The 27,402-nt window shown below is 48.8% G+C and overlaps 2 protein-coding genes and 1 non-coding gene across 4 annotated transcripts in view; 2 read left to right on the top strand and 1 right to left on the bottom strand.

Annotated features, from left to right (window-relative positions):
- AP3B2 (adaptor related protein complex 3 subunit beta 2) overlaps positions 1-27,402 on the top strand; it is a 126,141-nt gene that overhangs the window by 59,604 nt on the left and 39,135 nt on the right. The window lies entirely within an intron of this gene.
- On the top strand, positions 1,456-26,182 carry CPEB1 (cytoplasmic polyadenylation element binding protein 1). Of its 2 annotated transcripts, none has more exons than XM_056865895.1 (10): positions 1,456-1,609; positions 14,730-14,947; positions 15,636-15,882; positions 16,724-16,837; positions 18,575-18,664; positions 20,978-21,114; positions 23,612-23,810; positions 24,049-24,143; positions 24,603-24,683; positions 26,070-26,182. In XM_056865895.1, exons 1-10 carry the CDS (start codon positions 1,456-1,458, stop codon positions 26,178-26,180), a joined length of 1,446 nt encoding a protein of 481 aa, XP_056721873.1. In that variant the 3' UTR covers positions 26,181-26,182. The 2 variants fall into 2 exon arrangements, with proteins under 2 accessions (XP_056721873.1, XP_056721872.1); XM_056865894.1 differs by having other exon boundaries at positions 18,575-18,679.
- On the bottom strand, positions 20,700-20,771 carry TRNAA-AGC (transfer RNA alanine (anticodon AGC)). Its single transcript has one exon. It is a non-coding gene; the product is annotated as a tRNA-Ala (tRNA).

Here is a 27,402-nt window from a genome sequence, read left to right as displayed (position 1 = left end):
TCCGGTTGAAAATATTTAAAAAAAACATTATTTCATCCAACGTGTCTTGGACTTGAGGTTGTCTGGGAGCCGTGTAGAGAAAGAAGTTGCATAAAATTGCTATTTCCATGCGGCTGTCCTACTGACGTATCGCCCGGTGTTCATCTCATGAGGCCGGTAACTCAACTGGATGGCCAGCACTGTTTTATCTATTTATTTAAGCTTATTTTATAGCCCGCTTTTCTCACAGAGGCCTGTGGTGGATTGTGGAATACAGGAGGAGGGAAAGTAAGGTAACCATATAGTACCGAACATCCAGTGAACAACGCAATAGAGCTAGAAATACAAAGTTGATGGGCAATGTCAATAAATATGACAGGGCAGGGGGAAACAGGAGACACGTTTCCTGTTCTAGTTTCCCTCTGCATTATCCTGGCATTCTGATATTTGCAGATACATTGCATTTCCTGTGCAAATGTGCATTTGCTCAGTATCTGTAGGCCCCGTACAACGATGGTTCGTTCCTAGGTGTGCAATACCTGTTACTACCCTCCTAAACACTGTTTTTTAAGATTTGGGTGTGTGCTCCATCCTCTTCTTCTGGGACTAGCTGCCAACCCATTGATTCTCTCTCTCTCCCCCCCCATCTGCCCAGAGTTCAGGGTTCTTTATTACTATTTTTTGAAGGTTATCCATATTGCTTTAGTGGTAAACAATGCAGAATCTGTGAAGGGGTACAGTAGCCAAGTTTTTTTTTTTTTTTTTTTGGGGGGGGAAAAGCAAACAGATTATGCCAGCAGAATTGCTTTGCATTGAGCTGTTTCCAGGGCTTGCGCCAGCAGCTGGAACCATTCCAGGTCTAAAGGGAGGTTTTTTTTGGGGGGGGTTGTGGGTGGAGAGAGGGGTGGGTGGGCGGGGCCAGGGAGGCTGGGTAGCTCTAAGCCGACTGTGTGATTTCTCCCTCTCTCGCTGGCTGTTGCAGCTGTAGCGGCTGCATTCGGCCACCTCCCTGTGCCGCTGCGAGCGAACCTCCGCCTCCCTGTTTTAACTCCCCCCCCCATACGCGCACACTGCCCGCGGCTGCACCTCTTCCCTCCCGCATGCTGCTGCTTTAACTCCCATGGGCAGGGTTGCTCCCCCCCTCTCCCCAGTCGGCGAAGATGTGGCTGTATCGCATGGCTGCGTGACGTCTCTCGCCACACGGTAAGCATCAGCAGCCCAGTCACATGCCGGCCCAGGCAGCAGTGTGGGGCGGGATAGGAGGGCGGGCGGTGGGTACGCTCGGGGAGCCATATGGCGCTCTCCGTCCCCCTCCTTTGGGGTGCGAGAGCCGGTGGCAGGGACCGTAGACTTCTCTCCACGAAACTCCTAAACTCCTGAGCTCTTCTGTATATGTGTGTTTTCCTCCCTTCTTCTTCCACCTTCCTGCCTCGAGCAGACTTCCAGGACTCAGAGGGAGCCGCCGCCGCGAGCAGGATGCTATTCCCATCTTCTGCGCAGGAGTCTCCCCGTGGCCTCCCCGACGCCAGTGACCTGTGCCTCGGACTGCAGTCTCTCAGCTTGCCAGGGTGGGACAGGCCATGGAGCCACCAGGATTCGGATGCTGCAGCCCAGCCCAGCACGCAGTCTGGTGAGAGAGTCTGCTGACGCAGAGCAACAGTTGCTGGATGGCTTCCCCCCCTCTCTCCCCCCCCAGCTTCGTAATCAAGAGCGGCTCCCAGCAAAATAGCTGGTGCCAACGGTTGTGGACGTCTTGTTCTTAATCTCCGAGGTGCCCACAAGGTTCCCAGAGCAGGTTGGAAGGCACAGTAAAAACCGGGGAGGGGCTGGGAATGCCAGTAATAGGGAAACAAGTTCCTAATAACATTATTCTGTGAACGTAATGATTGAGAGGGAAGGCATCTTGGCCATCTTCTGGGCATGTAGTAGGGGTGACGGGGTTTTGGGGGGGAGGTAGTTGCGAATTTCCTGCATTGTGCAGGGGGTTGGACTAGATGACCCTGATGGCACCTTCCAACTCTATGATTCTATGATATTATTGGGGAAAGAAGTGTTGTTCTGCCTTTTTAGCGATGCTCTTGTAGGGCTAGCGGCTTAGAGGTCTACGGATTCCAAAATGAGCTTGTCTCGTGGACTTGTGTGGTTTGAATGAAAAAGAGAACAACTTCTTACCGTTGCAGAGATGAGCTTAGAAAGATATATACGGCGGAAGCCTGGCTCATAGACAGGTCTCTTAGCAGCGCTGTAGAACCGTAGGCCTTGAAATCCAACTGGCCAAGTTGGAGGTGACTCTGCATCTTGAGATCCCCGAGGGTAGAACTCCGTCCTGTTTGCATCCTTATTAGCGTGCCTGTTCTTGTAGCTTTCTGATTGCTTTAGTAATTCTGGATGCGGTGATGCTCAGCTCTTACTCTCCCTTGAATCCAAGCTTTGTCGGGCAGCGTTTAACGCTTATCCATTCCAGCTGAGCTGCCCTGCCCTCCCGCTAAAGCACTGCATATTAGAAAATTGCAGAGAAGCAGAACTTGAGAGGCCAAAACTCGGTGCTTTTCAGAGGGTAAAGCACCTAGGCACCTCTCACAATTTTTGCGAGCCTGTCACGTTAAATGAAATTCTTGTTCTTGGGCGTTGAAGCTAAAGGTGCTCAGAGAAGCAGGTCACGGTTCTGCGTACGATGCTGTGGCGGAGTTCTTGCAGGCCCCGTCTTGGTAGTTGCAAATCCTTCAGGGCATTTGGCAGACCTTTGCGTAATGTCTTTAGGGAAGGCTAGAATTTCTCCTGCGAAAGAAATGCAAGAAGCAAATGGATGTTGCATGGCCGGAGGCAGCCTTAGGTGGGCAGAAATCTGCAGCAAGGCCCGTTCTGCTGCTAGATTCAGTGATGGGGAATTTCCCTGCAGGGAAGCTCAATCTTTACCTTCCTTGCCTCTGTTTGTCATGGCTGGCGCCAAATGCATCACTGTGACACAGCGGCTCCCCCAGAGAAACTAGCGTGGGTCCAGTAAAGTTGCCTGCACCAGGTGCTTAAAAGGCCATGCGCAGAGAGCTGCTGATCCTAACGGAGCCTTGGTCCACCGACGTATAGCAATCCCACCATTGGGACTCTCAGGTTTCGGATAACGTTGAACTGGAGGGTGGCAGGAACCGTGGCAGTCTGTGAGGTGGTCTAAAGATGTGCCAAGGGCAGAACCTGATTTCTAAAGAGGGCCTCTTCAGACGCAGCAGCAGACTGTGACTCGCTAGAGATTGTTTTATCGGCCTTCTAGCCGAGGCTTACAGCATAACTGCTTGTCTTGCGACAAATTGTGTGGTTGAAGCTCTCCGAGGCAGGAGCTTTGTTCAGACATCTTAAGGTGGGGCTGTGTTGGCGCTTGGCTCAGCTGCCAGCTTCGCTTTGGCAGATCTTGCGTGGCAGAGGCTGTGGCTGTCGGGGGTGATCAGGAGGGTGAAGGGGCCTGCTGTGTGTTCATAGAATCATAGAGTTGGAAGGAGACTGCCAGGGTCATCTAGTCTAACCCCCCTGCACAATGCAGGAAATTCACAACTACCTACCCCACACACACACACCCAGTGACTCCCTACTCCATGCCCAGAAGATGGCCAAGATGCCCTCCCTCTCATGATCTGTGTAAGGTCATAGTATCGGCATTGCTGACAGATGGCCATCTAGCCTCTTCTTAAAAACCTCCAGGGAAGGAGAGCTCACCACCTCCCGAGGAAGCCTGTTCCCCCGAGGAACCGCTCCAACTGTTAGAAAATCCTTTCTAATGTCTAGACGGAAACTCTTTTGATTAAATTTCAATCCATTGGTTCTGGTCCGACCTTCTGGGGCAACTGACCTGTTCCTGAGGGGCTCCCTTGGCAACTGTGTGATACAAACCGGGGAGGCGTCCTGTCAGGGTTACCCCTTCCTTCCTGGCAGAGATTTCCAGACAGCCTGAGTGCCGGGCTGAAGGCCTCAGATGCTGGACCCCTTCTTGGGGTGTTCAGTAATGTGGGGCACAGTCCCTCTCTAAGCCACCGTTTTTGAGTCGAGAACGCTTCTCCCCCCCTGCTTGGCAGCTGTCTGAACAACATCTTTGCCACTTCAGGAATACAGGCCTGCACTCGACTCCGCTGTGCTCGTAAGAGACGCTCGAGAAGTAGCAGCAAAAACGTACTAGTTAAGTACGTTGTTTTGGGGGGTTTTTTTGCTCTGCTGCGAATGGCAACAAGCTGTAATATATTTCTCCACAATCACTTTCCTACAGAGAGGAGCAGAAACCGTCAGCTTCCCGTAAGCAAAGCTGGTCTGCCCAGGAATGCCAAAACGTCTGTCAAACCGAACGGTGCTTTTGAATGTGCAAAGGGAGTTGCCCTTGATATCAAAATCCATTTGGATGAGGGGGGGTGGGGTTGCTGCGATAGATAGATAGATAGATAGATAGATAGATAGATAGATAGATAGATAGATAGATAGATAGATAGTCTTGCTAAATGCTTTAGGCGTCGTTAACCTGACCAAGGTGGCAGGTAAGCCACGTCAGCCCAAAGCAAAACTCCCTAACCAAAGCTGTCTCCGATATCTTTTTATGAAGACCGGCCAAAATAACAACGAGCAGGGTTGTGTGCAAAGCTTTCAAATTAATCTAGAACTGTCCATCGGACTACATGTTTGGAGACAGGAGGGCAGGGACTTCAGTCCATGGTTGAGGCCCTTCGAACGCCCGCTGTATGGAATTGCCGGGCAGTTTGGAACCGATGGGCGGAGCTGGATATTTTGCTGTACGGCTTGCCTTCTGGGACCGTGTCTGCCTCCGATTGCAAACATAGAGTGGTTAATTGAATGTATCTCTTAGCCCAGCCAAAAATGTTCAGGGGGACTGATTCTATATGCAGAGGTTTCATCCTGCTACCTCGCTGGTGAACAGGGCTTATTTGATCGGGGGTGGGGGGTGGGAGGATAAATGCATTTGGGACCCAAGCATGCCATTCCTATTTCAGTCATTTAGATAATTTTTATGCCACCTTTCCAGGAATCTCCCCGAGATAGCATGCAAATAATAAAAACAAAACGTTAATTTTTAAAAAATTAAAACACAGCATTAAAAACCTGGCCTAGCATAAAAACCTAGGCCATTAAAAACCAGACCACTAACAGCTTACAATAGCAGTTTCCAGACAGCATGGTATAGTGGTGAAGACCGGTGGACTTGGATCTGGAGAACTGGGTTTGATTCCTCACTCCTCCACATGAGTGGTGGAATCTAATCTGGTGAACTGGGTTGGTTTCCCCACTCCTGCACACGAAGCCAGCTGGGTGACCTTGGGCTAGTCACACTCTCTCAGCCCCACCTACCTCACAGGGTGTCTGTTGTGGGGAGGGGAAGGGAAGGTGATTGTAAGCCGGTTTGAGTCTCCCTTAAGTGGTAGAGAATGTCGGCATATAAAAACCTACTCTTCTTCGTCGTCGTCTTCTAAGATCTAAAGGTTCGTACATGTGGAGTACTCCCTTCAGAGGGATTCCTCCCGAGACCTGAGCCTTGGCATGTGAAAACCTGCAAGAAATAGTAGGGGGTGTGTGTGGCCAAACCAGAGAATTAAAGTAGCTACCAAGTTAAAGTCCTGACATGGATAGCCCCAGGCTAGCCTCATCTCGTCAGATCTTGGAAGCGAAGCAGGGTCGGCCCTGGTTAGCACTTGGATGGGAGACCACCAAGGGAAGACCAAGGTGGCTATGCAGAGGCAGGCAATGGTGAACCACCTCTGCCCGTCTCGTGCCTTGAAAATCCTATGAGGTTGCCTGAAGTCGGCAGTGACGTGACAGCGTTTTACATCACTGCACCTAGGTAAATCTGTTTTAATAGGATGCAGGATCTCTGAAGTGGAGAGGGGGCAGGATAGTGGACAAACAATGTGCCATTTGTGGCATCTTACCCTATGTAAATAGGGTGGAAGGTGAGGAGGGAGAGGCCACTAAATTTCCCAAAAAACATTCTGGTAAAGCAAGGGGGAAGAGGCTTTCACAAGAGTAGGCCCCGGAGCAGCAGCGTGTTAGAGCCGCTTAACTTATGGGCCTGGCCCCGTTAATTCTGCACAAATTGAACTCGGCGTGTGTAGGCTGGTGTTTCATGGTCTGAGATGGCTCTGAATCATGTTGCATGAAGACAAACCCCCCCCCCCCAGCTTTTAATTCAAAATGGAAGTGCAGAATTGCACTTGGACTAGGCGGCTGGTTTTTATTATTTTTGTCTTGAGGACAAAAATTATTATGACAAGCTGGACAGCACAAGGTGGAATTGAGACTGGTATTAGGTGAAAGCTGGTTCAGTTGCTTTTTATCCTCCCTACCTCCCCTCCCTAAGTGTGTTTCCTTCTCTTTAAAGAGAGCCTGCGTGGTGGTGTGGTTAAGAGCGGTGGTTTGGAGCGGTGGAGTCTGATCTGGAGAACCGGGTTTGATTCCCCCACTCCTCCACAGGAGCTGTGGAGGCTAATCTGGTGAACGGGATTTGTTTCCCTGGTCCTCCACATGAAGCCAGCTGGGCGACCTTGGGCTAGTCACTGTTTTCGCTGAACTCTCTCAGCCCCACCTACCTCACAAGGTGTCTGTTGTGGAGAGGGGAAGGGAAGGTGATTGTAAGCCGGTTTGATTCTCCCTTAAGTGGTAGAGAAAGTCGGCATATAAAAACCAACTCTTTGGCAGTTGCTTTGGTATATATTAAGCATACACAAATACATTTATTTACAGCAAAAGCCAGAATAAAAGTAACTACAACCTGTGAGAGATTAAGATCTCTCCTGTTTAAAATATCACAATTTAAAAACAGTTAAAACCAATAATTCACCAGATAAAAATTAGCCAGTCTCAGTGATTACCTTTCCCGTACGGATCTTAATTGCAGCGTATTCAGCGTATATATTAAGGAAGGGTGCTCAGTGGTAGAGCATCTGCTTGGCATGCGGAAGGTCCCATGGTCAATCCCCGGCATCTCCAGTTAAAGGGACTAGGCAGGTAGGTGATGTGAAAGACCTCTGCCTGAGACCCTGGAGAGCTGCTGCCGGTCTGAGTAGACAATGCCTACTTTGATGGGCCAAGGGTCTGGTTCAGTATAAGGCAGCTTCATGTGTGGTTGTGTGTTCATGTGTTCAAGGTTGTCTTTGCTGAAGCTGTTTCCAGGGGGCTGGGGAGGGGTGGGGATTCAACAGGTAAAACCAGGGGAGGGGCACCAAAGGGAATATTAAAGGAGGTGTGTTCGGCATCACAGTCGTCGGGGGAAATGGCCTCCAGTACCTTGTTCTAATGAGCAAAGGCAGGATGCTGTTTTCCAGCCGGTGGCTCCCTTTTTTTAACCGCGTCTTGGTGTAGCGGCTGGCATCTCCTGTTACCGGGACTGCAGCGCTACCAGGGCTTGTCTCTAGACCCTGGCCTGTGGGCTGGGTGGGACGGGCCTTGCCAAGGACGGATGCTGCGCCGTTGGTTCTCAGCAGTTGGGAAGCTGCTATAATGACTCAGCGGCACATATCCACAGGGAGCTGGCTGGAAGTGCAAAAAAGAAAAAAGAGTTAGCAATCATGCTAAAAATACTATTGCTGATCTGCACTCTTGATGTACCGGTGTTTGACTGCTGATGGGCTTGGGGGAACTGGGCATGCCCTGGCTGCTGGGACATCTCTGAATCTGCACACAGCTTGAACATGTGCACGAACACATGAAGCTGCCTTCTACTGAATCAGACCCTTGGTCCGTCAAAATCAGTATTGTCTACTCAGACCGGCAGAGGCTCTCCAGGGTCTCAGGCAGGGGTCTTTCACATCACCTACCTGCCCGGTCCCTTTAACTGGAGATGCCAGGGATTGAACCTGGGACCTTCTGCATGCCAAGCAGAGGCTCTACCACTGAGCCACAGCCCCTCCCTTCTGTGTGGGTTTGACTGAGCTGTCAAAGTTGTGAGGTGGCCCAGTAACTTTGCTTGAGACCCAGCATGGTGTAGTGGTTAATAGCGGTGGTTTGGAGCGGTGGACTCTGATCTGGAGAGCCAGGTTTGATTCCCCACTCCTCCACATGAGCGGCGGAGGCTAATCTGGTGAACTGGGTTGGTTTCCCCACTCCTATACACGAAGTCACAGCTTTCTTAGAGCTCTCTCAGCCCCACCTACCTCACAAGGTGTCTGTTGTGGGGAGGGGAAGGGAAGGTGATTGTAAGTCGGTTTGATTCTCACTTAAGTGGTAGAGAAAGTCGGCATATATAAACCAACTCTTCTTCAATGGGGAGGGTTTATGAGTGGGGAAAGGCAGGGGCATGCAGGTACGGGGTGGAAAGATATGGGGGGGGCTTCAACCTGGAACTGGTCCTGGGTCCTCTGCAGCCTTTTAAGTGGAAGCCCTGTTGTTAATTGCTGATAGAGGGCCGTGGGGCTTCCAGGTGGATCTAACAACGTCTTGGCCTGCGTCTCCAAACCTTTCAACAGTTACTTGCTGAAACGGCCAGGTAGCACATGGCTTAAACCAAGGCTTGACAAATCCAAGGCAGCGGCTCATCACGGCTCCTAGAAATTTCGTTGTGGTGCCTAGTAGTATTAGACAATATGGCCGTAAAATATAATACCCTTACGATGGAAAAATGAGCCTGGCTCCTAAATGTTTGAGTGGGAGAGGCAAAGAAAATTTGCAGACAATTGTATATAGCCATTGAGATGGCGATAGAGAGATCAAGGACAATAGAATGGGCTTCCTTAGAAGCAGCCACTTAACAGAGCTGGAATATACTGCAGGGTTATGCCATGCTAAGAGCTGCCTTTCTTTAAGGATGTTCCTTAATTTAGCAACTCTGTTTGCCATTCACTCCTTGTATTGGTATGGCAAATATAAATAGCCGTTTACTTCTGTCTCGCTGTGTTCTACATACTGGTAACACAGGCTTCATTCAGATGTTGTGATAAACTGTGGGTTTGTTGTGCAACACAGTCTACCAAATGTAAGTGAAGAAGTTTGCTTCTTGTCTTCTCTTGGTCCCCAAAGGAGAGAGATGATCCTCCGTATGCGGCCACCTCTTTGATCAGGCAACTTTAAGGGGTCATCTAGCCTCAAACTGGCTACAAAACGTAGTACCAACTGTGGTTAGCAAGCCAGCTTCAAACTGTAGTTTGATACCCTTTCAGATTAACTAGTTCGGATGAGATGCTGTAAATGGAAGTTGTATAATTTTATTGTAGGATGTATATTTTATATTTTATGCTGGCCTTTGACTGTAATAACTGATTGATTGATTGAGTTTGATACCCTGGTTTGGCACCAGTCAGCAAACCCCGGTTTGCTGGGATTCGATCATACCTACTGTGTATAAAGCACAGTTCATTGCGATGTCTGAATGTAGCAATCGTGGTGTCTGTGGTCATAAATGTATCCGCGAAGGATCCCCTGGAGGAACCATGCAAAATAACAGTGGCACGTTAGCTATGCACATGCTAATGACTATGCAAACAGGAACGAAGGAGCAGGCGAGTGGGGGTGTGTGTGGAATTTCTCCTTTTGTGTCGGGACTGTGAATGGGCATTTTTAAAGCCGCGTTTTAAAAAAAGAGCTTTGAGCAAGCATCAAAATTGACCCTGCATAAATGGCCTCTGCCTGTGTTTCTATGAAACTGCTTCCAATGCCGGCTTGGGTTGGTCCTTTTTATATACGGCACCTGGTTTAGTTAACCTTGCTTTTGGTGGAGAGCTGGCCTTCTCCTCTTCATGTTTTGTAATTTTGCTTGTTGCTATTTTTTGCTCAATGCATTTGGGAGAGAAAGAGAGAGAGGTCTAGAGAGATTGTGCTTTGTTATATCAGGGAGGATTTCCAGTCTGGGGTTCTCTTTTTCCCCTCCTTTTTTTTTTTTTTTTGGCTGGTGGGAGCTTTCTGAACCCCAGGAGTGATGTATCCCTGGATATAATGAAGCCTCCTCTTCTCTGTGCTTTTTGAGCTGATAAGGGAGGGGAAACCTCCCCCTGGCTTTTCCCAAAGAGGGTCTCAGCTGCATTTATCAAAACAGCTGAGTCACAAATGGTGGTGTCTGGCCCTCGTCCAGCTTTTGGGAGTGGCTGTTCTCAAAGCAGAGCAGGAGAATTGTGTCTGGTAACAGAAAAGAAGCCCTGCTTCATTCTCCTCCTGGGAGATTGCTCTCTGGACTAGGAAGCGTGCGCTCCAGAGACGTGTGATTTGAGGCCACTGCATCCCCCCAAAATCTGTGCCGGTCTGTGACTGTTCGTTCTTTCTTTCCAAGCTCATTCTGCAGGTGCCACTGAGAAAATTGCTGTGCGTTGTGTTCTCCAGGGCCTTTCGCAGCGTGGCACGATGCTAGTCCTGGAACCCAGATACTCCAGCCTAAACTGGTGTCTTGCCTCGTGCGTGCAAAATTCCCAGGCCTTATAGAGACAACCGTAGTACGTAGTTGTGTTTTGTGCTGAAAGCGGTAAGCATGAGGACCTTAGAGATCAGCCTCTGTGCCCCTGGAGAAGGTACCTGCCAGATTTGTTATCTATTCAATTGCTACTAGCTCTTAACGGTGTACCTCTGGAGACAGCTGGCTGTGTTCACGTAGCTAATATTCTTAGCCTGGGCGGTGGAAATAGAACAGCGACGCTGCAATAACGGGAGGGGGAAAGCTGCGTCTCGCGATTCGAGCTGTCGAGCCTCTGCCATCAGACCATTAGGTTAAACTTGTGCCGATGGCTTAGGCTAGATTATTTACTTCTATGCCTGTTCTTGTTGATCACATTCATTGGTTGAGTGATAAGCAGATCCATCTAGGATGTAGAAAGGAGCAACCAAGGCCGTTTATGCTTGGTACTTAGCAGTGTGTTCCAGGCTGAAGTGCCCCACATATATATATATATTTTAATCATGCTGAACCGTCATTCCAGACTCACTGGGAAGCCGGCGCATACCTGCTTTGCATTTGTTAAAAGCCCCTTTAACGCGGCCTTTTGTATTTGCTCTGCCCCCGCATCGAAGCATTTACTGAAGGAAGCATGCAGAATCCCAGCCTCGGCTTAGCTATGCAAACGACTATTGCTAGTGGCTATGCAAATGAAGGAACATCCGGTTTAAAAAATCAGCATTGAGCGAGGAGCAGAATCAAACCTGCATACATGGCCCAAGAGATTAGGCTATCTTTCCAAAAAGAGTAAAACGTTTGGGGGCTCTTTAGATGGGGGGGGCGTTAAAGGGAGGATACATGATAATGGCTTAAAACAATGCACTGTGCGTGAGGGAGAGGATGGGAAACATTTCTTAAACCCAGAGGCTATGCAATAAAGTTAATTGGGATTAATGTTCAGGACAGGCAAACGGAAGTACTAATACATATAGTCTGTGGAATTCTCTGCCACAGTTTGTAGCAATATTCGACGGCTTTATAAAGGGGATTAGACGAATTCACAGAGGATAGTTGCATCACCAGCCGTTCGTAATAATTGCTAAGTAGAACCTCTGTGTTCAGAAGTGCATCAGTCTTAGTTGCTGGTGGGGGGCTGTCGACTGTGCCCTGCTTGTGAGATCCTCAGATGCGTTGAGAAAGAAGATGGACCCCTTTAGTCTGATTTAGCTGTGCTCATGTTCTTAAGAAGCTGTGCCCCTCGCTTAGAAGCCATCGTGCGCAGTCTTGCAATGTGACCAAAGTTGTGCTCCTTCTCTAGCAGTTACCGGTCAGAGGACTCGACGCGCACCCCCCCCCCAGCTGCATGTTCTGAAGTTTCTATATCCCCTGACCCACAAGGGCAAAGCCTTTCTGCTATAGGGGCCTTCTTATATCTTCCCTCCAATGATGCCGATGGTAGGACCTGGCACCTAGCGACTTCACTGTTGAGTCACTGTGTTGTCCTACCGTTCCTACCATCAGGTTTCTCATACGACATGTCCAGCAGGAGGACGATGAGGGAATTTGAGCATCTTCAGTAAGGATGAATTCCTTTATTCAAAGAAGCTTCTTTGGACAGGGGAAAAGTTGAAAGCTGAGCTTTGATGCCCTAATAAAGGTGCTGAGTTGGCGCTAAACTTAGATGTTGTGCAGTAACGGTTCCCTGAGGACCATCAGAACAAGAGCTGCCGCCACCTGCGTACTGGGTGATCTGTGTAGGTCTCCTCTGAGTTAGCTGTTGTGCTTACAGTAGCTGTCCTAAGAGGCTCCTGAAAGTCAACAGCCAGGAATATATATTTTTTTAAAACGCTTCTCTAGATTTCGGTGCTAAGGAAGCCCTAATTTGCCATGGATACTCTTCGTCCTGAATCACGATTAAATTACGGAATTGCGACGTTAGCGGGCTGGTTGCTTGTTGTTTGACTGAGCAGCCCCCAAGCCAGAGAGGTTCTCTGTTTCTCTCGCCAAGTACAGAGTTTGGGTTGGTTGTTAACAAGCAAGACTTGATTTGGGGCCCAAATGCCTTTGGAGAAGATCGTAGAGAATTTTTGCGCAAACAAGAATGGGTTTAGCAGCACTACGATGGTGCAAATAAGGCCAGAGGTGACCAGAGAACCGTTCTGGACTAGAATCAATGCACAGGTTGAGTTCTTTGTTTTTGAACTTGTGCGTTCTGAGTTTCTGTGAAACTTGGTACGTAGACTTTGCTCTGTGAGCAAAATGGAGTGTGTGACAGTTGGGTGACCATATAGTCTTGGAGTATTCAGAAGCTCAACTTCCTAAATGCTGGTGGGGGAAGTTGCCGTCAAGGCCCAACCAATTTACGGGGACCTTATAAGTCTTTCAAGGCAAGGGAGGCGCAGAGGTAGTTTGCCATTGGCTGCCTCTGAGTAGCAACCCTGGATTTCCTTGGTGGTCTTCCATCCAAGGACTAACCAGGGTCAACCCTACTTAGCTTCTGAGATCTGATGAGATCGGGCCATCCAGGTCAGGGCAGACTAACAGGTAGTTTGCCATTTTCTGCCTCTGCGTAGCAAACCTATACTTCGTTGATGATCTGCCATCCAAGTACTGAGCAGGGCTGACTCTCCTAAATATTAGAAGAAGAAAAAGAGTTGGTTTTTATATGCCAACTTTCTCTACCACTTAGGGAAGAATCAAACCAGCTTACAATCACCTTCCCGTCCTCTCCCCACAACAGACACCCCGTGAGGTAGGTGGGGCTGAGAGAGCTCTCAGAGAACTGTGACTAGCCCAAGATCACGCAGCTGGCTTCGTGTGTAGGAGTGGGGGAAACCAACCCGGTTCGCCAGATTAGCCTCCACCGCTCATGTGGAGGAGCGCGGGGCAATCAAACCCGGTTCTCAGATTAGAGTCCACCGCTCTTAACCACTACACCACGCTGGCTGTCAGCAGTTTAAGGCCATTGCATGTTTTTAAAAACGTCTTTGAACTCACGGAAGCTGGAAACGAGATGGCGACATCCTTGAGGCTTCGCAGGTCTTTACCCACTTGGCTCCTCTAGCAGTAGAGCCTCTAGGCTTTTCACGCAAGCAAGCGTTTGTTTTTTCTCTGTTCGTAACGGGGGTGAGTAAAGGGAATGCCAGCATCTTGGCAGCGCCCTTGCTTTTCAAAACAAAAGCTTTTCTGCAGGGCTGTGGCTGGAATAGACAGCCTTCAGTGGGTGGTTGGCCGTGCGGTACTGTGTGACTGTAGATGTGTGGGAGAGAAAAGCGAATGTGTGAGATCTCCAACTGCCTCTGAAAAGGAGGGGGGGTTGCAGTACCAGCGGGCTTGCTATCCTTAGTCCCATCTTGCCTTTGAGCTCAAAACATTACGGATGACAGCCGTGCTTGCTTAGCTATAACTGTCTCCGATAGGCCCTTGCTTCAGAGTAGTCCACGTCGGTAGAAGCATGAGGAAATGGAGGTATTAATGGAGAGTCAGCATGGTGTTGTGGTTAAGAGCAGTGGATTCTAATCTGGAGAACCAAGTTCGATTCCCCACTCCTCCACATGAGCGGCGGACACTAATCTGGTGAACCTGGTTGGTTTCCCCACTCCTACACACGAAGCCAGCCGGGTGACCTTGGGCTAGTCACAACTCTCTTAGAGCTCCCTCAGCCCCACCTACCTCACAAGGATGTCTGTTGGGGGGAAGGGAAGGTGATTGTAAGCCGGTTTGGTTCTTCCTTATGTGGTAGAGAAAGTCGGCATGAACACGTGAAGCTGCCTTCTACTGAACCAGACCCTGGGTCCTTCAAAGTCAGTATTGTCTATTCAGACTGGCAATGGCTCTCCAGGGTCTCAGGCAGAGGTCTTTCACATCACCTACTTGCCTGGTCCCTTTAACTGGAGATGCCAGGGATTGAACCGGGGACCTTCTGCATGCCAAGCAGAGGCTCTACCGCTGAGCCACAGCCCCTCCCCTATAAAAACCAACTCTTCTATTAGTACGCTTTAAAGATGGGTGTGTGGGAGATTCTTATACTGTTTGAAGTATGTACAAAGATCCTGGGTAATAAATAGGGCTGCCGTGTGCAGCGATGGACAGGCCGGCACAGTGGGGGGGCAGCCGAAGCAACTTGCATAATTCTCAGCATTGTTTACATCCATGAGAGTTGAATGCCAGAGTGTTTAGGGGATAGGTGAGGCTCACCCGCATTGAATAACACAGCACGACTAACTAAACTTTGTGCTCGCTAAAAGACCCAGTGGTCCCCTTTTCAGGCTCGGTGAGTGGGATTGGATTCATAGTCTGCATTCCAGGCGTTCTCAGCTGACCGGAGAGCCTAGGCGTGCCTTGCCTGGTTAAAGGGGGCCACGGGTGATAATGTCGGATGTGCGTGATTCATCCCTTTTGTCTTGCTTTGCAGTCCTTAACATGCTCAGCAATCCCCTGGGGAAGCCCCCCTTGGGTTTCTTGCCCCTGGACCCCATCGGCTCCGAGCTGACGGACAATCTTCCGACTCCGACTCTGAGGAACTCCCGTCTGGACAGTAGCCGCTCGCTTCTGTATTCGCGCTCCAGTAGCCCCTCAGACTCCGACACCAGTGGATTCAGCTCCGGTTCTGACCACCTTTCGGACTTAATTGTAAGACTGTAAGGGGTGCAAAGGATTTGAATCGGCAGTCGTGTTTTCTCTCTCTCTTTTTTACAAGGGAGGCCGTAAACAAACGGGTCCTGTGAAGTACAGGCTACACACTGTGACACTAAATTTGGATGCACTTCTAATTGTAGTTTTCAGGGTGTGGCTTTGTTAAGATATAGAATAGGAAAAGGGAGGGACCATTAGGATATATAGGCTCACGACCTGAGTTCGATCCCAACGGAAGTCAGTTTCAGGTAGCTGGCTTGAGGTTGGCTCGGCCTTCCATCCTTCTGAGATCGGTAAAATGAGTAAAGTATAGATGACAGGGGAAGGCACTGGCAGACCACCCCATAAACACAGTCTGCTAGTAAACGTCAGGATGTGATGTCCCTCCATGGGTAAGTAATGACCCGGTGCCTTTATCTTTTTGGAAGATCTACAAGGTAATTGGTAATCCCCGCCTGTGCTGAAACGGGCATTCCTTATTCCTTGATGCTCATGTTTATTAAGCTGTTTATTACGATTAAATTAGATTCCACTGCTTTTGACTCAGCGGGGCTCCTTCAGGGAAGGCAAAACTCCATGTGTGGAGTTAGCTTGAATTCCTGTTAATACCTGTTGGAGTAAGTTTACAAGCCAGCGTGCGCTCACTCCGGCAAGTGGTGTTTTTGATGCTGGTCTCTCTTTTCAGTCCAGCCTCCGCATCTCTCCACCTCTGCCGTTCCTGCCTATGGGGGGCTTGACCAGGGACTCCATCAGTGGATCAGGATCCCACCTCACCCAAGATCAAGCTGCTTTAGCGGCTGTTACTTCCAGCCCAGCCAGCGCATCTAAGCAGTGGCCGGGAACGTCGCCGTGGCCTTCTTGGAGCTTGTCGGACTCCCCGGAAGACCCGTTCAGCATCGAAAGGGAAGCTCGGCTGCACAAGCAAGCAGCGGGTGAGTCAGCGGCATAAGAACGTAAGAAAGTCCATGCTGGATCAGATCAAGGTCACGTGAACACGTGAAGCTGCCTTATACTGAATCAGACCATCAAGGTCCATCAAAGTCAGTATTGTCTACTCAGACTGGCAGCCGCTCTCCAGGGTCTCAGGCAGAGGTCTTTCACATCATCTACTTGCCTGGTCCCTTTAACTGGAGATGCCAGGGATTGAACCTGGGGCCTTCTGTGTGCCAAGCAGATGGTCTACCACTGAGGCACAACCCTTCCCCTCCATCAAGTCCAGTAGTCTGTTCACACAGTGGCCAACCAGGTGCCTCTAGGAAGCCCACAAACAAGACAATTGCAGCAGCACTATCCTGCCTGTGTTCCAAAGCATGCTGCTCTGATCCAGGAGAGAATAGATTTGCATCATGTCTAGTATCCATTTTTACTAGCAGCCATGGATAGCCCTCTCCTCCATGTCCACTCCCTTCTTAAAGCGTTCCAAGTTGGCAGCCATCACCACATCCTGGGGCAGGGAGTTCTACAATTTAACTAAGCGTGGTGTGAAGAAATACCTCCTTTTAACTGTTGTGAATCTCTCACCTACCAGCTTCAGCAGATGACCCCGTGTTCTAGTATTATGAGAGAGGGAGAAAAGCTTCTCCCTGTCCACCCTCTCCATACCACGCATAATTTTATAGACCTCTATCATGTCTCCCCTTAACTGCCTTCTTTCCAAGCTAATCAGCCCAAAGCGTTGATGGGTGGGGAGGTATATAACTTGGCGGGAATTAGCACTATGAGCTGTCCCAGGCTCCTGAATGAAGCTTCTCTTTCTGTGGTGTCTCTCCTCAGCCGTGAACGAAGCAACCTGCACATGGAGCGGGCAGCTTCCACCCCGAAACTACAAGAATCCCATCTATTCGTGTAAGGTGTTTCTAGGAGGCGTCCCCTGGGATATCACAGAAGGTGAGTAACCTCTTGGGGGCCTCACTGCTTTGTACGTATGTCGCTGCCCTATACTGAATCAGACCATTGGTCCATCGGGGTCAGTATTGTCTACCCAGACTGGCAGCGGCTCTTCAGGGTCTTAGATGGAGATCTTTCCCATCACCTATTCCCCAAAAGAGGAAGACCCAAGAAGAAATGGACTGACTCAATAAAGGAAGCCACAGCCCTCAATTTGCAAGATCTGAGCAAGGCTATCAAATATAGGACATTTGGGAGGGCAGTGATTCCTAGGGTTGCTATGAGTCAGAAGTGACTTGACGGCACTTAACACACACACATTACCTAATCCTTTTGACTGGAGAGGCCGGGAATTGAACCTGGGACCTTCTGCATGCCAAACAGATGCTCTCCCACTGAGCCGTGACCCCACCCTCTTGTAAGGTTTGCATTAAGTAAAGAGGGGTAAGGCAGTGACTCTGAGAACAGTGAAAGCAAAATTCTAGCAACATGAAGCCTGTAGTTGGCAGAATCCCCGAATATGTTCCTATAGCTGTTAGTGGTTAGTCAGTGGCTGGGAGCCAGATTGTTGTCTCTGTGTGTATGTATATATGTAATTCTTCGCAATAGCCAAGAACAAATAGCTCTGCTTAGCAGTGCAGGGACAGCTGAGCCTGGCTTTCTCCACGGCCATTTTGACTTCCTAGTTCACACCAGGTTGTAGTTTTATTCCCTCCTACCCGTCTCCTTTCTCTCCAGGGCTAGAGCCAAGGGTTTCCCAGATCATGGCTCATTCTCTTAAATTTACAGTTATAGAATCATAGAGTTGGAAGGGACCACCAGGGTCATCTAGTCCCAACCCCTTGCACAATGCAGGGAATTCACAACTACCTTCCCCTCACACCCCCAGTGACTCCTCCATGCCCAGAAGATGGCCAAGATGCCCTCCCTCTCATCATCTGCCTAAGGGTGTAGAATCAGCATTGCTGACAGGATGAAAAAAAAACACATGTATGCTGTTCACAGCTCCTTAGAAAAGGAATGGCATAAAGGATGCGATCGCTTAGAAGAGTGGACTTCTTATTTTTTTTATCCTCAGTTTAATTGCTCTTATTTATATCCATGTAATTGCTATTGTGTGTTTTGCGGAATACTACTGCAACAATAGAAGGCAGCTGTTTTTAAATGGCAAGAATGAGGGAGCAAGTCAAGCAGTGGCATTAATCAACAAGAACAAAAGCCATGCTGCTGGGGCGGGTAGAAAGAAATGTCTCGAGGGCAGGAGATTGGGGCTGTGGGTGGGAAATTCCCTACTGGGCCCAGGCAATTGGGAAGCCTAGTCAAGAGACCGATTGGCTTGCTGATAGGTAAGAGGATGTAGATCAGGGCTTGCTTAGAAGCATAATCCTTTTGGTGTGTGCATCAAAGTGGGGCTGTGGTTGGGAAATTCCCTGCTTGGGCCCAGGATATTGGGAAGCCTAGTCAAGTGACCCATTGGTTAGTTGATAGGTAAGGGAATGAAAATCAGGGCTTGCTTGAAGCATAATCCTCCCGGTCTGTGCATTGAAGTGGGACTGTGGGTGGGAAATTCCCTCCTGGGTCCAAGCAATTAGGAAGCCTAGTCAGAAGACCCATTGGCTTGCTGATAGGTAAGAAGATGTAGATCAGGGCTTGCTTGAAGCATAATCCTCCCGATCTGTGCATCGAAGTGGGGATTTTCCTCTGTCACCTCTGACTGCTGTTCTCTCTCTTGCACAGCGGGTCTGGTCAGCACCTTCCGTGTGTTTGGCTCGCTGAGAGTGGAGTGGCCTGGTAAGGATAGCAAGCATCCCCGCTGCCCTCCCAAAGGTAATATGCCTAAAGGTAATACAGACATGGTAGGACCTTTTTTTATCCATGCTTCGTAGAGCACAAGAGGGCTGCTGGGATAGCGCGGCTGCATGCTGGTGACTGGCCGGTTGGAGCACCGTAGGAGGCAGGTTGTCACGCTACAGGTTCAGCTTGGGTGAATCCAATGCACTGGTGGTGGTTTGAGGCAGAGTGGGGAGAGCTGGAGCGCTCTTAAGTCTACGCTCTTCCCAGTCATCTGTAACAATAAGAGCTGGTTTTTAGCACCCTACAGCAGAGGTTCCCAAACGTTTTGAGTCATGGGGCACTTTTCATGCGAAAAATTAGTTGCGAAGGACTAATTTTCACCTAGTGCCTATAAACTAATCCACTGGTTCCCAAAGTAGGCAGTACCACTCTCTGGGGGGCAGTGGGATTACCTGGGGGGGCATTAAGAGGCAAGGGGGCAACAGGGGGGTGCAAGAGGTGGGCCCCTTCAACTGTATTGTTCACTAATTTACAATAGATCAAGCTATGGCACCATGCTGGCAAATTTGGTGGAAACCTACTAGAATTTCCCCCCGACTTTGACGAGTTGGGACCACTGGATCAAGTTCATCAGTTTTGTTGAATAAATTTCAACTAAAAAGTTTTAATTTGATTTTGAATAGATGTGCAATTAATGGTTACTGTTTTGAAATTTTATTGTTTTATCTTCTTTAGTGAGTCATGCAAACCCCTATTTTCAGTAATGCTTTTTATAGGATAGAGTATGGGGCGCTGGGGTTGAGTTTGTGGAACTGGGGGGGAGGTGGCCCGAAAGGTTTGGGAACCACTGTACCAAACCAAACGACAGTAGTATTTTTCTTTCCAGTCTCTTCATGTAGCGCTAGGAGATGTTTCACAGAGCACCAAGGGCTCCAGGGAGCACAGTTTGGGAACCTCTGCCCTACAGAAAACTGCAACAAAGGGGTTTCTGAGGTGCTATTCTGTGGGCAGCAAGCTTTTGTTGAGTCACGGAGAACCAAAATCTAAACATCTTCAGGTGCTGGCACACTAACTGAGCCTAGATGGTACGCAGTTAGCTTTGTCCCACAGTAGCGATAGCATTGCATAAATGTGGCCTGCTCATTTGAACCCATCCCTTGGTTTTCTGGAAGTGCCTCTGGTAGCTGGTTTGATTAACATGGCAGTCATCATCCACCGTTTATTTATTTATAGAAATATCTACCCCTGGCAAAAAACCTGTCTAAAGCAAGAGGGGTGGGGGTGGTATCTGTCTGGGCCGCAACTAAAATAAGAATTACTCAGTTGATTTAGTCTGCCGTCTTTTCGCTGATAACGTATGGGAACGAGTGGTAAATTGGAGTGTAGTGCAGCCAATGTGGTGTAGTGGTTAAGAGCTATGGTTTGGAACGGAGGAGTCTGATCTGGAGAACCGGGTTTGATTCCCCACTCCTCCACATGAGTGGCGGAGGCTAATCTGGTGAGCTGGATTTGTTTACCCACTCCTACACACAAAGCCAGCTGGGTGACCTTGGGCTAGTCACAACTCTCTCAGTCCCACTGACCTCACATGGTGTCTGTTGAGGGGAAGGGAAGGTGATTGTAAGCCGGTTTGATGCTCCCTTAAGTGATAGAGAAAGTCGGCATATAAAAACCAACTCTTCTTCCTCTATTGGTGCAGTGGAGAGTATACTTGCGCACTGGAAGAGGAGTCTTAATGGGTGGAAAGAGCACACTGGCTTTTCTTTTCCCTGCATTGGAGGCATTTGCCTGCCGCAAAAAAGTTAATTTTGATTGCTCTTAGGTAAAGCGCAAGAAAAGAACCTCTTCTGGTCTTCAGCTCTCCAAACATTATGGGGGAGAGAATAGAAATTGCTAGAGCAAGATGCCAGTTACTAGGCACTGAGGGTATTGAACACATGAAGCTGCCTTATACTGAATCAGACCCTTGGTCCATCAAAGTCAGTATTGTTTGCTCAGACCGGCAGTGGCTCTCCAGGGTCTCAGGCTAGAGGTTTTCCCCATCACCTCCTTGCCTAGCCCCTTTAACTGGAGATGCCGGGGATTGAACCTGGGACCTTCTGCATGCTAAGCAGATGCTCTACCACTGAGCCACAGCCCCTAACCCATATTAAACCATGCTATTAAACCCTGCTTATGAGTAATCCCATTAAGTGACTGGCCACTTCTGAACTAGGAAGACCTGGATTTTTTTGACCCAGCAAAAGCAATTACGAACTATATGCCATCAGTGACTTCCCAGAATTAAGATCTATGTAGCCACGTGTGCTGTCTTAAGTAAGTTCCCCTGCCCTCTTCCCTCCCAAGGGTATGCCTACCTGGTGTTTGAGTCTGAGAAATCTGTCCGGGCTCTGCTGCAGAACTGCTCCCGGGACGTGCTGAGCCCCAGTGGTCTGAGTGAGTACTATTTCAAGATGTCCAGCCGCAGGATGCGCTGCAAAGAGGTGAGTGGGTGTGCCCGGGATGCGCAATCCCAATTTTTTAAAAAAAAAGCTTTGCTGAGCTTGATCTTGTTGACTGAATGAATGAAACTTTTATCGTATATAGCCATTGGCCATCACCATTTGCCAAAACAAATAAACAAAATACAAATAACAACAGATTAGCAAGTAAAATATTAAATAACATGATATACTAAAGCATTTCAATTTAACAGAAAAGTAGCTGCTTATTCCGATACCACGTTAGACCTTATTTTCTTTGCTGCAAGAGCAAACAAAGAGACTCGACAGCAGGGGTGGGGAACCTTTTTTCTGCCAAGGGCCATTTGGATATTTATAACATTTGCAGGCCATACAAAATTATCAACTTAAAAATTAGCCGACCAATACGTTTCTCCTTGGCCCGGGGGGGAAGGGTTAACACAGTTTATTGGGTGGTCCTAGCAGCTCTATAACTCACGACTCTTCTGCAAGGGGGGGGAAAGGTTCTTTTTCTTGGCAAAACAAACACACATCTGCCTTGAATAGAGGCTATTCCTGTCTGTGGGAGGGGGCAGGTCACCAGTCACTTAGGAGCTGTTCCTGTTGGCAGCAGAGGATAGGACTCGCGATAATGGGTTTAAATTGTGGGAGGAAAGATACCGGCTGGATATTAGGAAAAACAATTTTTTACAGTAAGGGTTGTTTGACGGTGGAATCAGCTGCCCAGGGAGGTGGTGAGCTCCCCCTCACTGGCAGTCTTTAAGCAGCGACTGGACAAGCGTTGGCCGGGATGCTGTAGGCTGATCCTGCATTAAGCAGGGGGTGGGACTAGATGACCTGTTTGGCCCCCTTCCAACTCTATTGATTCTATGACCAAGAGAAGTAATTTTAAAAAATACACTGGGAAAGAGGAATGGGGGAGGAGGGAACCGACACCGTAGTGACAGCTGCCCCCAAAGCAGCGTTGTTTTAATCTACATAGCCAGTGAAATCTTCAGTAGCCAATCAAAAACCATTTGGCGAGTGCCGGGAAAGGTATTGGCAGGCTCCATGGAGCCCACAGGCACCATGTTGGGGTACAGCAGGGTCTTTGGTCTGGGAACCATGGCCTCTAGGAATGGTGCTGATTTGAAGCCTTCAAAAAAAAAAAATAGGCTTCGAGCTTACAAGTGGGCTGCATTATTAAGATATAAACTTCCACCCACCACAATAGCCATTCCTTGCTGTGGGTGATGGATGCCGGCCGAAGCTGTGCGTAAAACCTGTCTCGTCAGGGCTGGCAGCGAGGGGCAGCGTTTATCTTTCAAAACAAAGGCTCTTTGTGGCAGATGGTAGCTGGTTTGAGCATTAAATCTGCGATCTTGACTGCCAGTTGACTTCTGGCATGCTGCCCCAGGACTTCGAAATGCAACTTGGCGATAGGCAGCCCCTGACTGTCTTCGGCGTGCATAGCGTGGAAGTCAGTTTCGTAAGCATCAACATATTTTCTTTAAAGTTCTCTTGCCTTTGGCTGCAGAGATGCCCGGACGTGTGTAGATGGCTTATGCCAAGGGGGCCCAACTAATAAAAGAGCTTTTGTTTAAATGGGTTTCTGGTCAAGCCTGTACATGGTACAATCAGTTTTTGCACATGAAGCTGTTTTATACTGAATCAGACTTTTGGTCCATCAAAGTCAGTATTGGCTACTCAGATCGGCGGCAGCTCTCCAGGATCTCAGGCAGAGGTCTTTCACATCACCTACTTGCCTAGTCCCTTGAACTGGAGATGCCAGGGATTGAACCCTGGACCTTCTGCATGCCAAGCAGATGCTCTACCACTGAGCCACAGCCCCTCCCAAAGTTTTAAAAGTTCTATTTTCTGCACATGAACACATGAAACTGCCTTATACTGAGTCAGACCCTTGGTCCATCAAAGACAGTATTGTCTACTCAGACCAGCAGCGGCTCTCCAGGGTCTCAGGCAGGGGTCTTTCCCATGACCTACTTGCCTAGTCCCTAACTGGAGATGACGGGGACTAAATGCTAAATTATGCTTCAGATGGCTATCCAACGAGGGAAGTTGCTGATTAGCATAGAAATTTCTCACGCATTCCAAAATGAAAGGAACTCCTCTTCACCACGCTGGTCAAGCAATAGATCCGGAATTATGTATCTGTTCCCATATCCATATAAGAGATTCCATATTGATCTGCTTGAAAAGACTTGGAAAGATATTTGAGATGGCAAAGTCAAGGATTCTCACTGAAACGAAGAACCTAGTATCTTCCTGGTAAAAGAGATGCAGCTTTATGATGCCACGTATCTAACTCTAAACATAGAGGGCAACAGAAGCCGTGCTGGGATTTGGCTATATAGGAAAGCTACGATGATTGAAATACAGTTGGCAGAACCAAAACAAGTTTCGGGAAATAGCAAAGGGCTTCATGTCCTGCAGTGAAAAGAGGTTTGTAAGGGAAGGCCCGTGGGTGACTAAAATCTGTATATCTTTTTCCCCCCCCTCCTTCTCTGGATGACTTCAGGTACAGGTAATCCCCTGGGTCCTGGCAGACAGCAATTTTGTCCGCAGCCCAACGCAGAGGCTTGATCCCGGCAAAACCGTCTTTGTGGGAGCTCTTCACGGCATGTTGAATGCAGAGGCCTTAGCTGGAATTCTGAACGACCTGTTCGGGGGCGTGGTGTATGCGGGGATCGACACAGACAAGCACAAGTATCCGATCGGTGAGCGTGGTCGGTCAGCAGCCAGTCGCTCCCTCTCTCCCACTAGTGTCTCCCTTTTCCCTGAGTTGAAAGAGAGCGTGGATGTCTGCTGGGAAGTAAGGAGGAAACAATCCTGCCAGAAGTGCAGGGGGGGATGGGCTGTCTTTCGCCTGCCTTGGGAACCCAGTCTCCTAGTTTAGGGGTCAGGCGGGCATTGCAGGTTATGTGCATCACGCTAATGGATGGGGTTTGGTTTCAGGATCCGGACGGGTCACCTTCAACAATCAGCGCAGCTACCTGAAGGCCGTGAGCGCCGCGTTCGTGGAGATCAAAACAACCAAGTTTACGAAAAAGGTATGGAAGCGCCCGCGGAAAGACTTTACAGGCTCTGTTTGGTGCACTTATTTGTCTATGATCCGGCACACCCTCTGTCCCTTTTAAAGGTAAAGGTAATCCCCTGTGCAAGCACCAAGTCATTCCTGACCCATGGGGAGACGTCACAGCCCGACATTTACTAGGCAGACTTTTGTTTATGGGGTGGTTTGCCAGTGCCTTCCCCAGTCATCTTCCCTTTACCCCCACCAAGCTGGGTACTAATTTGACCAACCTCGGAAGGATGGAAGGGCTGAGTCAACCCTGAGTCGGCTACCTGAAACCGACTTCTGTCGGGATCGAACTTAGGTCATGAGCAGAGCTTGGACTGCAGTACTGCAGCTTACCACTCTGTGCCACGGAGCTCCTCTGTCCCTTTTACCTCCACACTTGTACCTGGCTCTGACTTTCCCGCTCTTCTCCCCCCCCCCATCTTCATAGGTTCAGATCGATCCGTACCTGGAAGATGCCATGTGTCAAGTGTGCAGGTCTCAGCCAGGGCCCTTCTTCTGCAGAGATCAGGTGAGGCACCCTTTCCCTTCTCACACTTTCTGAGCTGGGGGGAATGTGTTGTGTTCTTTAGGTCACATATGCTGCTAGGAAACCTCCCTTACTCTTTGTAAGCACAGTTTTGAGTGATGGCACAGCCTACACATTGGTATGGTGGTTACGAGCAGTGGACTCTAATCTGAAGAACTGGGTTTGATTCCCCACTCCTCCGCATAAGCGACGGACTCTAATCTGGTGAACCTGGTTGGTGTCTCCGCTCGTACACCGAAGCCAGCTGGGTGACCTTGGGCCAGTCACAGCTCTCTTAGAGCTCTCTCCGCCCCACCTACCTCACAAGGTGTCTGTTGTGGGAAGAGGAAGGGGAGGAGATTGTTAAGCCGGTTTGATTCTCCTTAAACGGTAGAGAAAGTCGGCATATAAAAACCGACTCTTTTTCTTCTACGAGCCCCATCCAGGAGCCTTGCTTCCGGTTACGTGTCTGTGGGGCCCTATCAGTGGTACAGAGGGGCCCAGGCCCTGTTGAGGCCCCTGGCCATAATTAAAAAGGAGACAACACATGAAAGCAAAATAAGGTACCACAAAAGAATGTCAAAATTTTCCAGTTACCCCCCCCCAAAATTCCATCTTTTACAAAATTGCATCTCTTCCTTGGTTAAATTTGTAGCTCTGAGCGAAGAAAGGGGGTTACCGCACTTTGTATTCCCAGCGATGTATTGTTTGACAATGTTATAAAAAACATTGGTTTAGAAGGGTTTTTGGATACCACGGCTAAAAAATGGTTGGATGACGTCTTCACAGCTAAAGGGGCCAAACAAAGTGCGAACAGTATTTTTTAGAACATTTTCAAACTCTTAATACATCGGTTCTTGTAGGTTATCCGGGCTGTGTAACCGTGGTCTTGGTATTTTCTTTCCTGACGTTTCGCCAGCAGCTGTGGCAGGCATCTTCAGAGGAGTAACACTGAAGGACAGTGTCCTTCAGTGTTACTCCTCTGAAGATGCGTGCCACAGCTGCTGGCGAAACGTCAGGAAAGAAAATACCAAGACCACGGTTACACAGCCCGGATAACCTACAAGAACCAATGAACTCTGACCGTGAAAGCCTTCGATAATATCTTAATACATCGCTGGGTATACATAGAAAGTGTGAACAGTATTTTTTATAACGTTTTCAAATTCTTAATACATCGCTGGGAATACAAGTGCGGTAACCCCCAAAGTCTCATTTTGATCCGACGGATGCGCATTTGGGGGGGGAATTGCAAAATTTATCGGTCCCCCCCCCCCCAAATCAAGGTCTGAATTCAAGGCTCAGGACAAATGGTCCTGCCTTCTTCCCCTCCCCGATTGGCTTAAGCCTGTGTCACATTTTACGCTTTGCCCTCCCCTCCCTTCCTAGGTCTGCTTCAAGTACTTCTGTCGCTCTTGCTGGCACTGGAAACATTCCATGGAGATCCTGCACCACCACCGCCCGCTGATGCGCAACCAGAAGACCAGAGACTCCAGCTAGAGCTGCGTTCCAGGGCACCGAGCGCTGCTTGCAGCTGCAGGAGCGGAGAGGAAACTTCCGTCCACCTGCTGCGGGAAAGAAGAGCCCAGGCGTGCTTGCGGGTGCCAGGCCCCAGCTGGAGGGGAAAACCCGTCTGAAGGACTTAACGGGGGAAATCTTGCCTTTTTCACGTTTGCACTTGCTGGTCTTTTTATTTGTTCTTGCACTAATGCACAGTGAATTTTTTTGTGTGTGTCGGGGGTTTGTTTGGGATTTTTTCTTTTTTGGAAGGGGTGGGCCCCTCCTACGATTCTGCAGTTCCCAGACTTTGGCCCCTTAATTGCTGAAAAGAAGCGATTACGAAGGGCCACGTGTTAAGAAGGCGTTTCATGCAGATGCCTTCGACTCTGTTTCTTATGTATCAAGGGCCCCTTTTTTACATTCCTTGCAATACTGGTGGTAATAATGCAGGTCTCATCGGCCCCGTTATTTTGCAGTTGCCATACAGTGCCTTCCCATTCATTTAAACCCCTCCCCACCTGAACGGAATAAACTGAATGTTCAGCTGGTGTTTTTTACTGTACCAACAAGGAGACTTCGTTCTTCACTGAAAACCAAAATCATATTTCATATTTTACGCTCCAGGATTTTTACCAGTTCCTTTTTACACTCTCTTGAAATGGTTTTTAAGTCGTTTGAGATGAGGAAAAAAATAATTTTTTCTTTTCCTTTCCTGGCAGCTTTTAACATCATTGCAACTTGTGTCTGGGAGCTGTTCGTTTAAAAAAAAAAACATGTTTCCCAGTTGTGAATATAATAGAAATATTTGCAACCCAGAAGGATCGGATTTTTTGGAGTTTGAAACTGGACCGGATAAACGATCTCTGAGCTGCTGTATATAGTTTGTTGCACTTTACGTTGCACTTGGGGGGGGCTTGATAACAGGTTTTTAATCACAAAGTCACAAGACTTCAATTTTCTTTTTATAAACTGAGCTGTTAAAAAGGGCTGCGCTTTTGGTAGAGGTTCACGGGAGCCCTTTCTTGTTCGGGGAGGGAGAGGGAAAAAAAGCCTCCTGAGGAATGTACTTGTGCAGCCCGGAGAACGTGCCGGGAGTTGAAGTTTTGATTTTGTTTTATTTTATTTTTTCCCCTTTATTTGGAAGCTGTGTGCCAAAGAACCCGTGTCATGATTTCTCCCTTCTCCCCGCTGAGCTGATGTTTGCATATTGCCGGCTGCTCTT

This window comes from Euleptes europaea, chromosome 20, assembly GCF_029931775.1.
Source record: "Euleptes europaea isolate rEulEur1 chromosome 20, rEulEur1.hap1, whole genome shotgun sequence".
In the NCBI taxonomy this organism is placed as follows: domain Eukaryota; kingdom Metazoa; phylum Chordata; class Lepidosauria; order Squamata; family Sphaerodactylidae; genus Euleptes; species Euleptes europaea.
This window is presented reverse-complemented; position numbering and strand designations above follow the sequence as displayed.

Excerpts from the sequence above, each read along its gene's own strand:
- CPEB1 (XM_056865894.1), top strand. The coding sequence starts at position 1,456 with ATGCTATTCCCATCTTCTGCGCAGGAGTCTCCCCGTGGCCTCCCCGAC. Across the intron at positions 14,948-15,635 it reads ACCACCTTTCGGACTTAATT|TCCAGCCTCCGCATCTCTCC; the intron begins GTAAGACTGTAA and ends CTCTCTTTTCAG. Across the intron at positions 15,883-16,723 it reads GCTGCACAAGCAAGCAGCGG|CCGTGAACGAAGCAACCTGC; the intron begins GTGAGTCAGCGG and ends GTCTCTCCTCAG.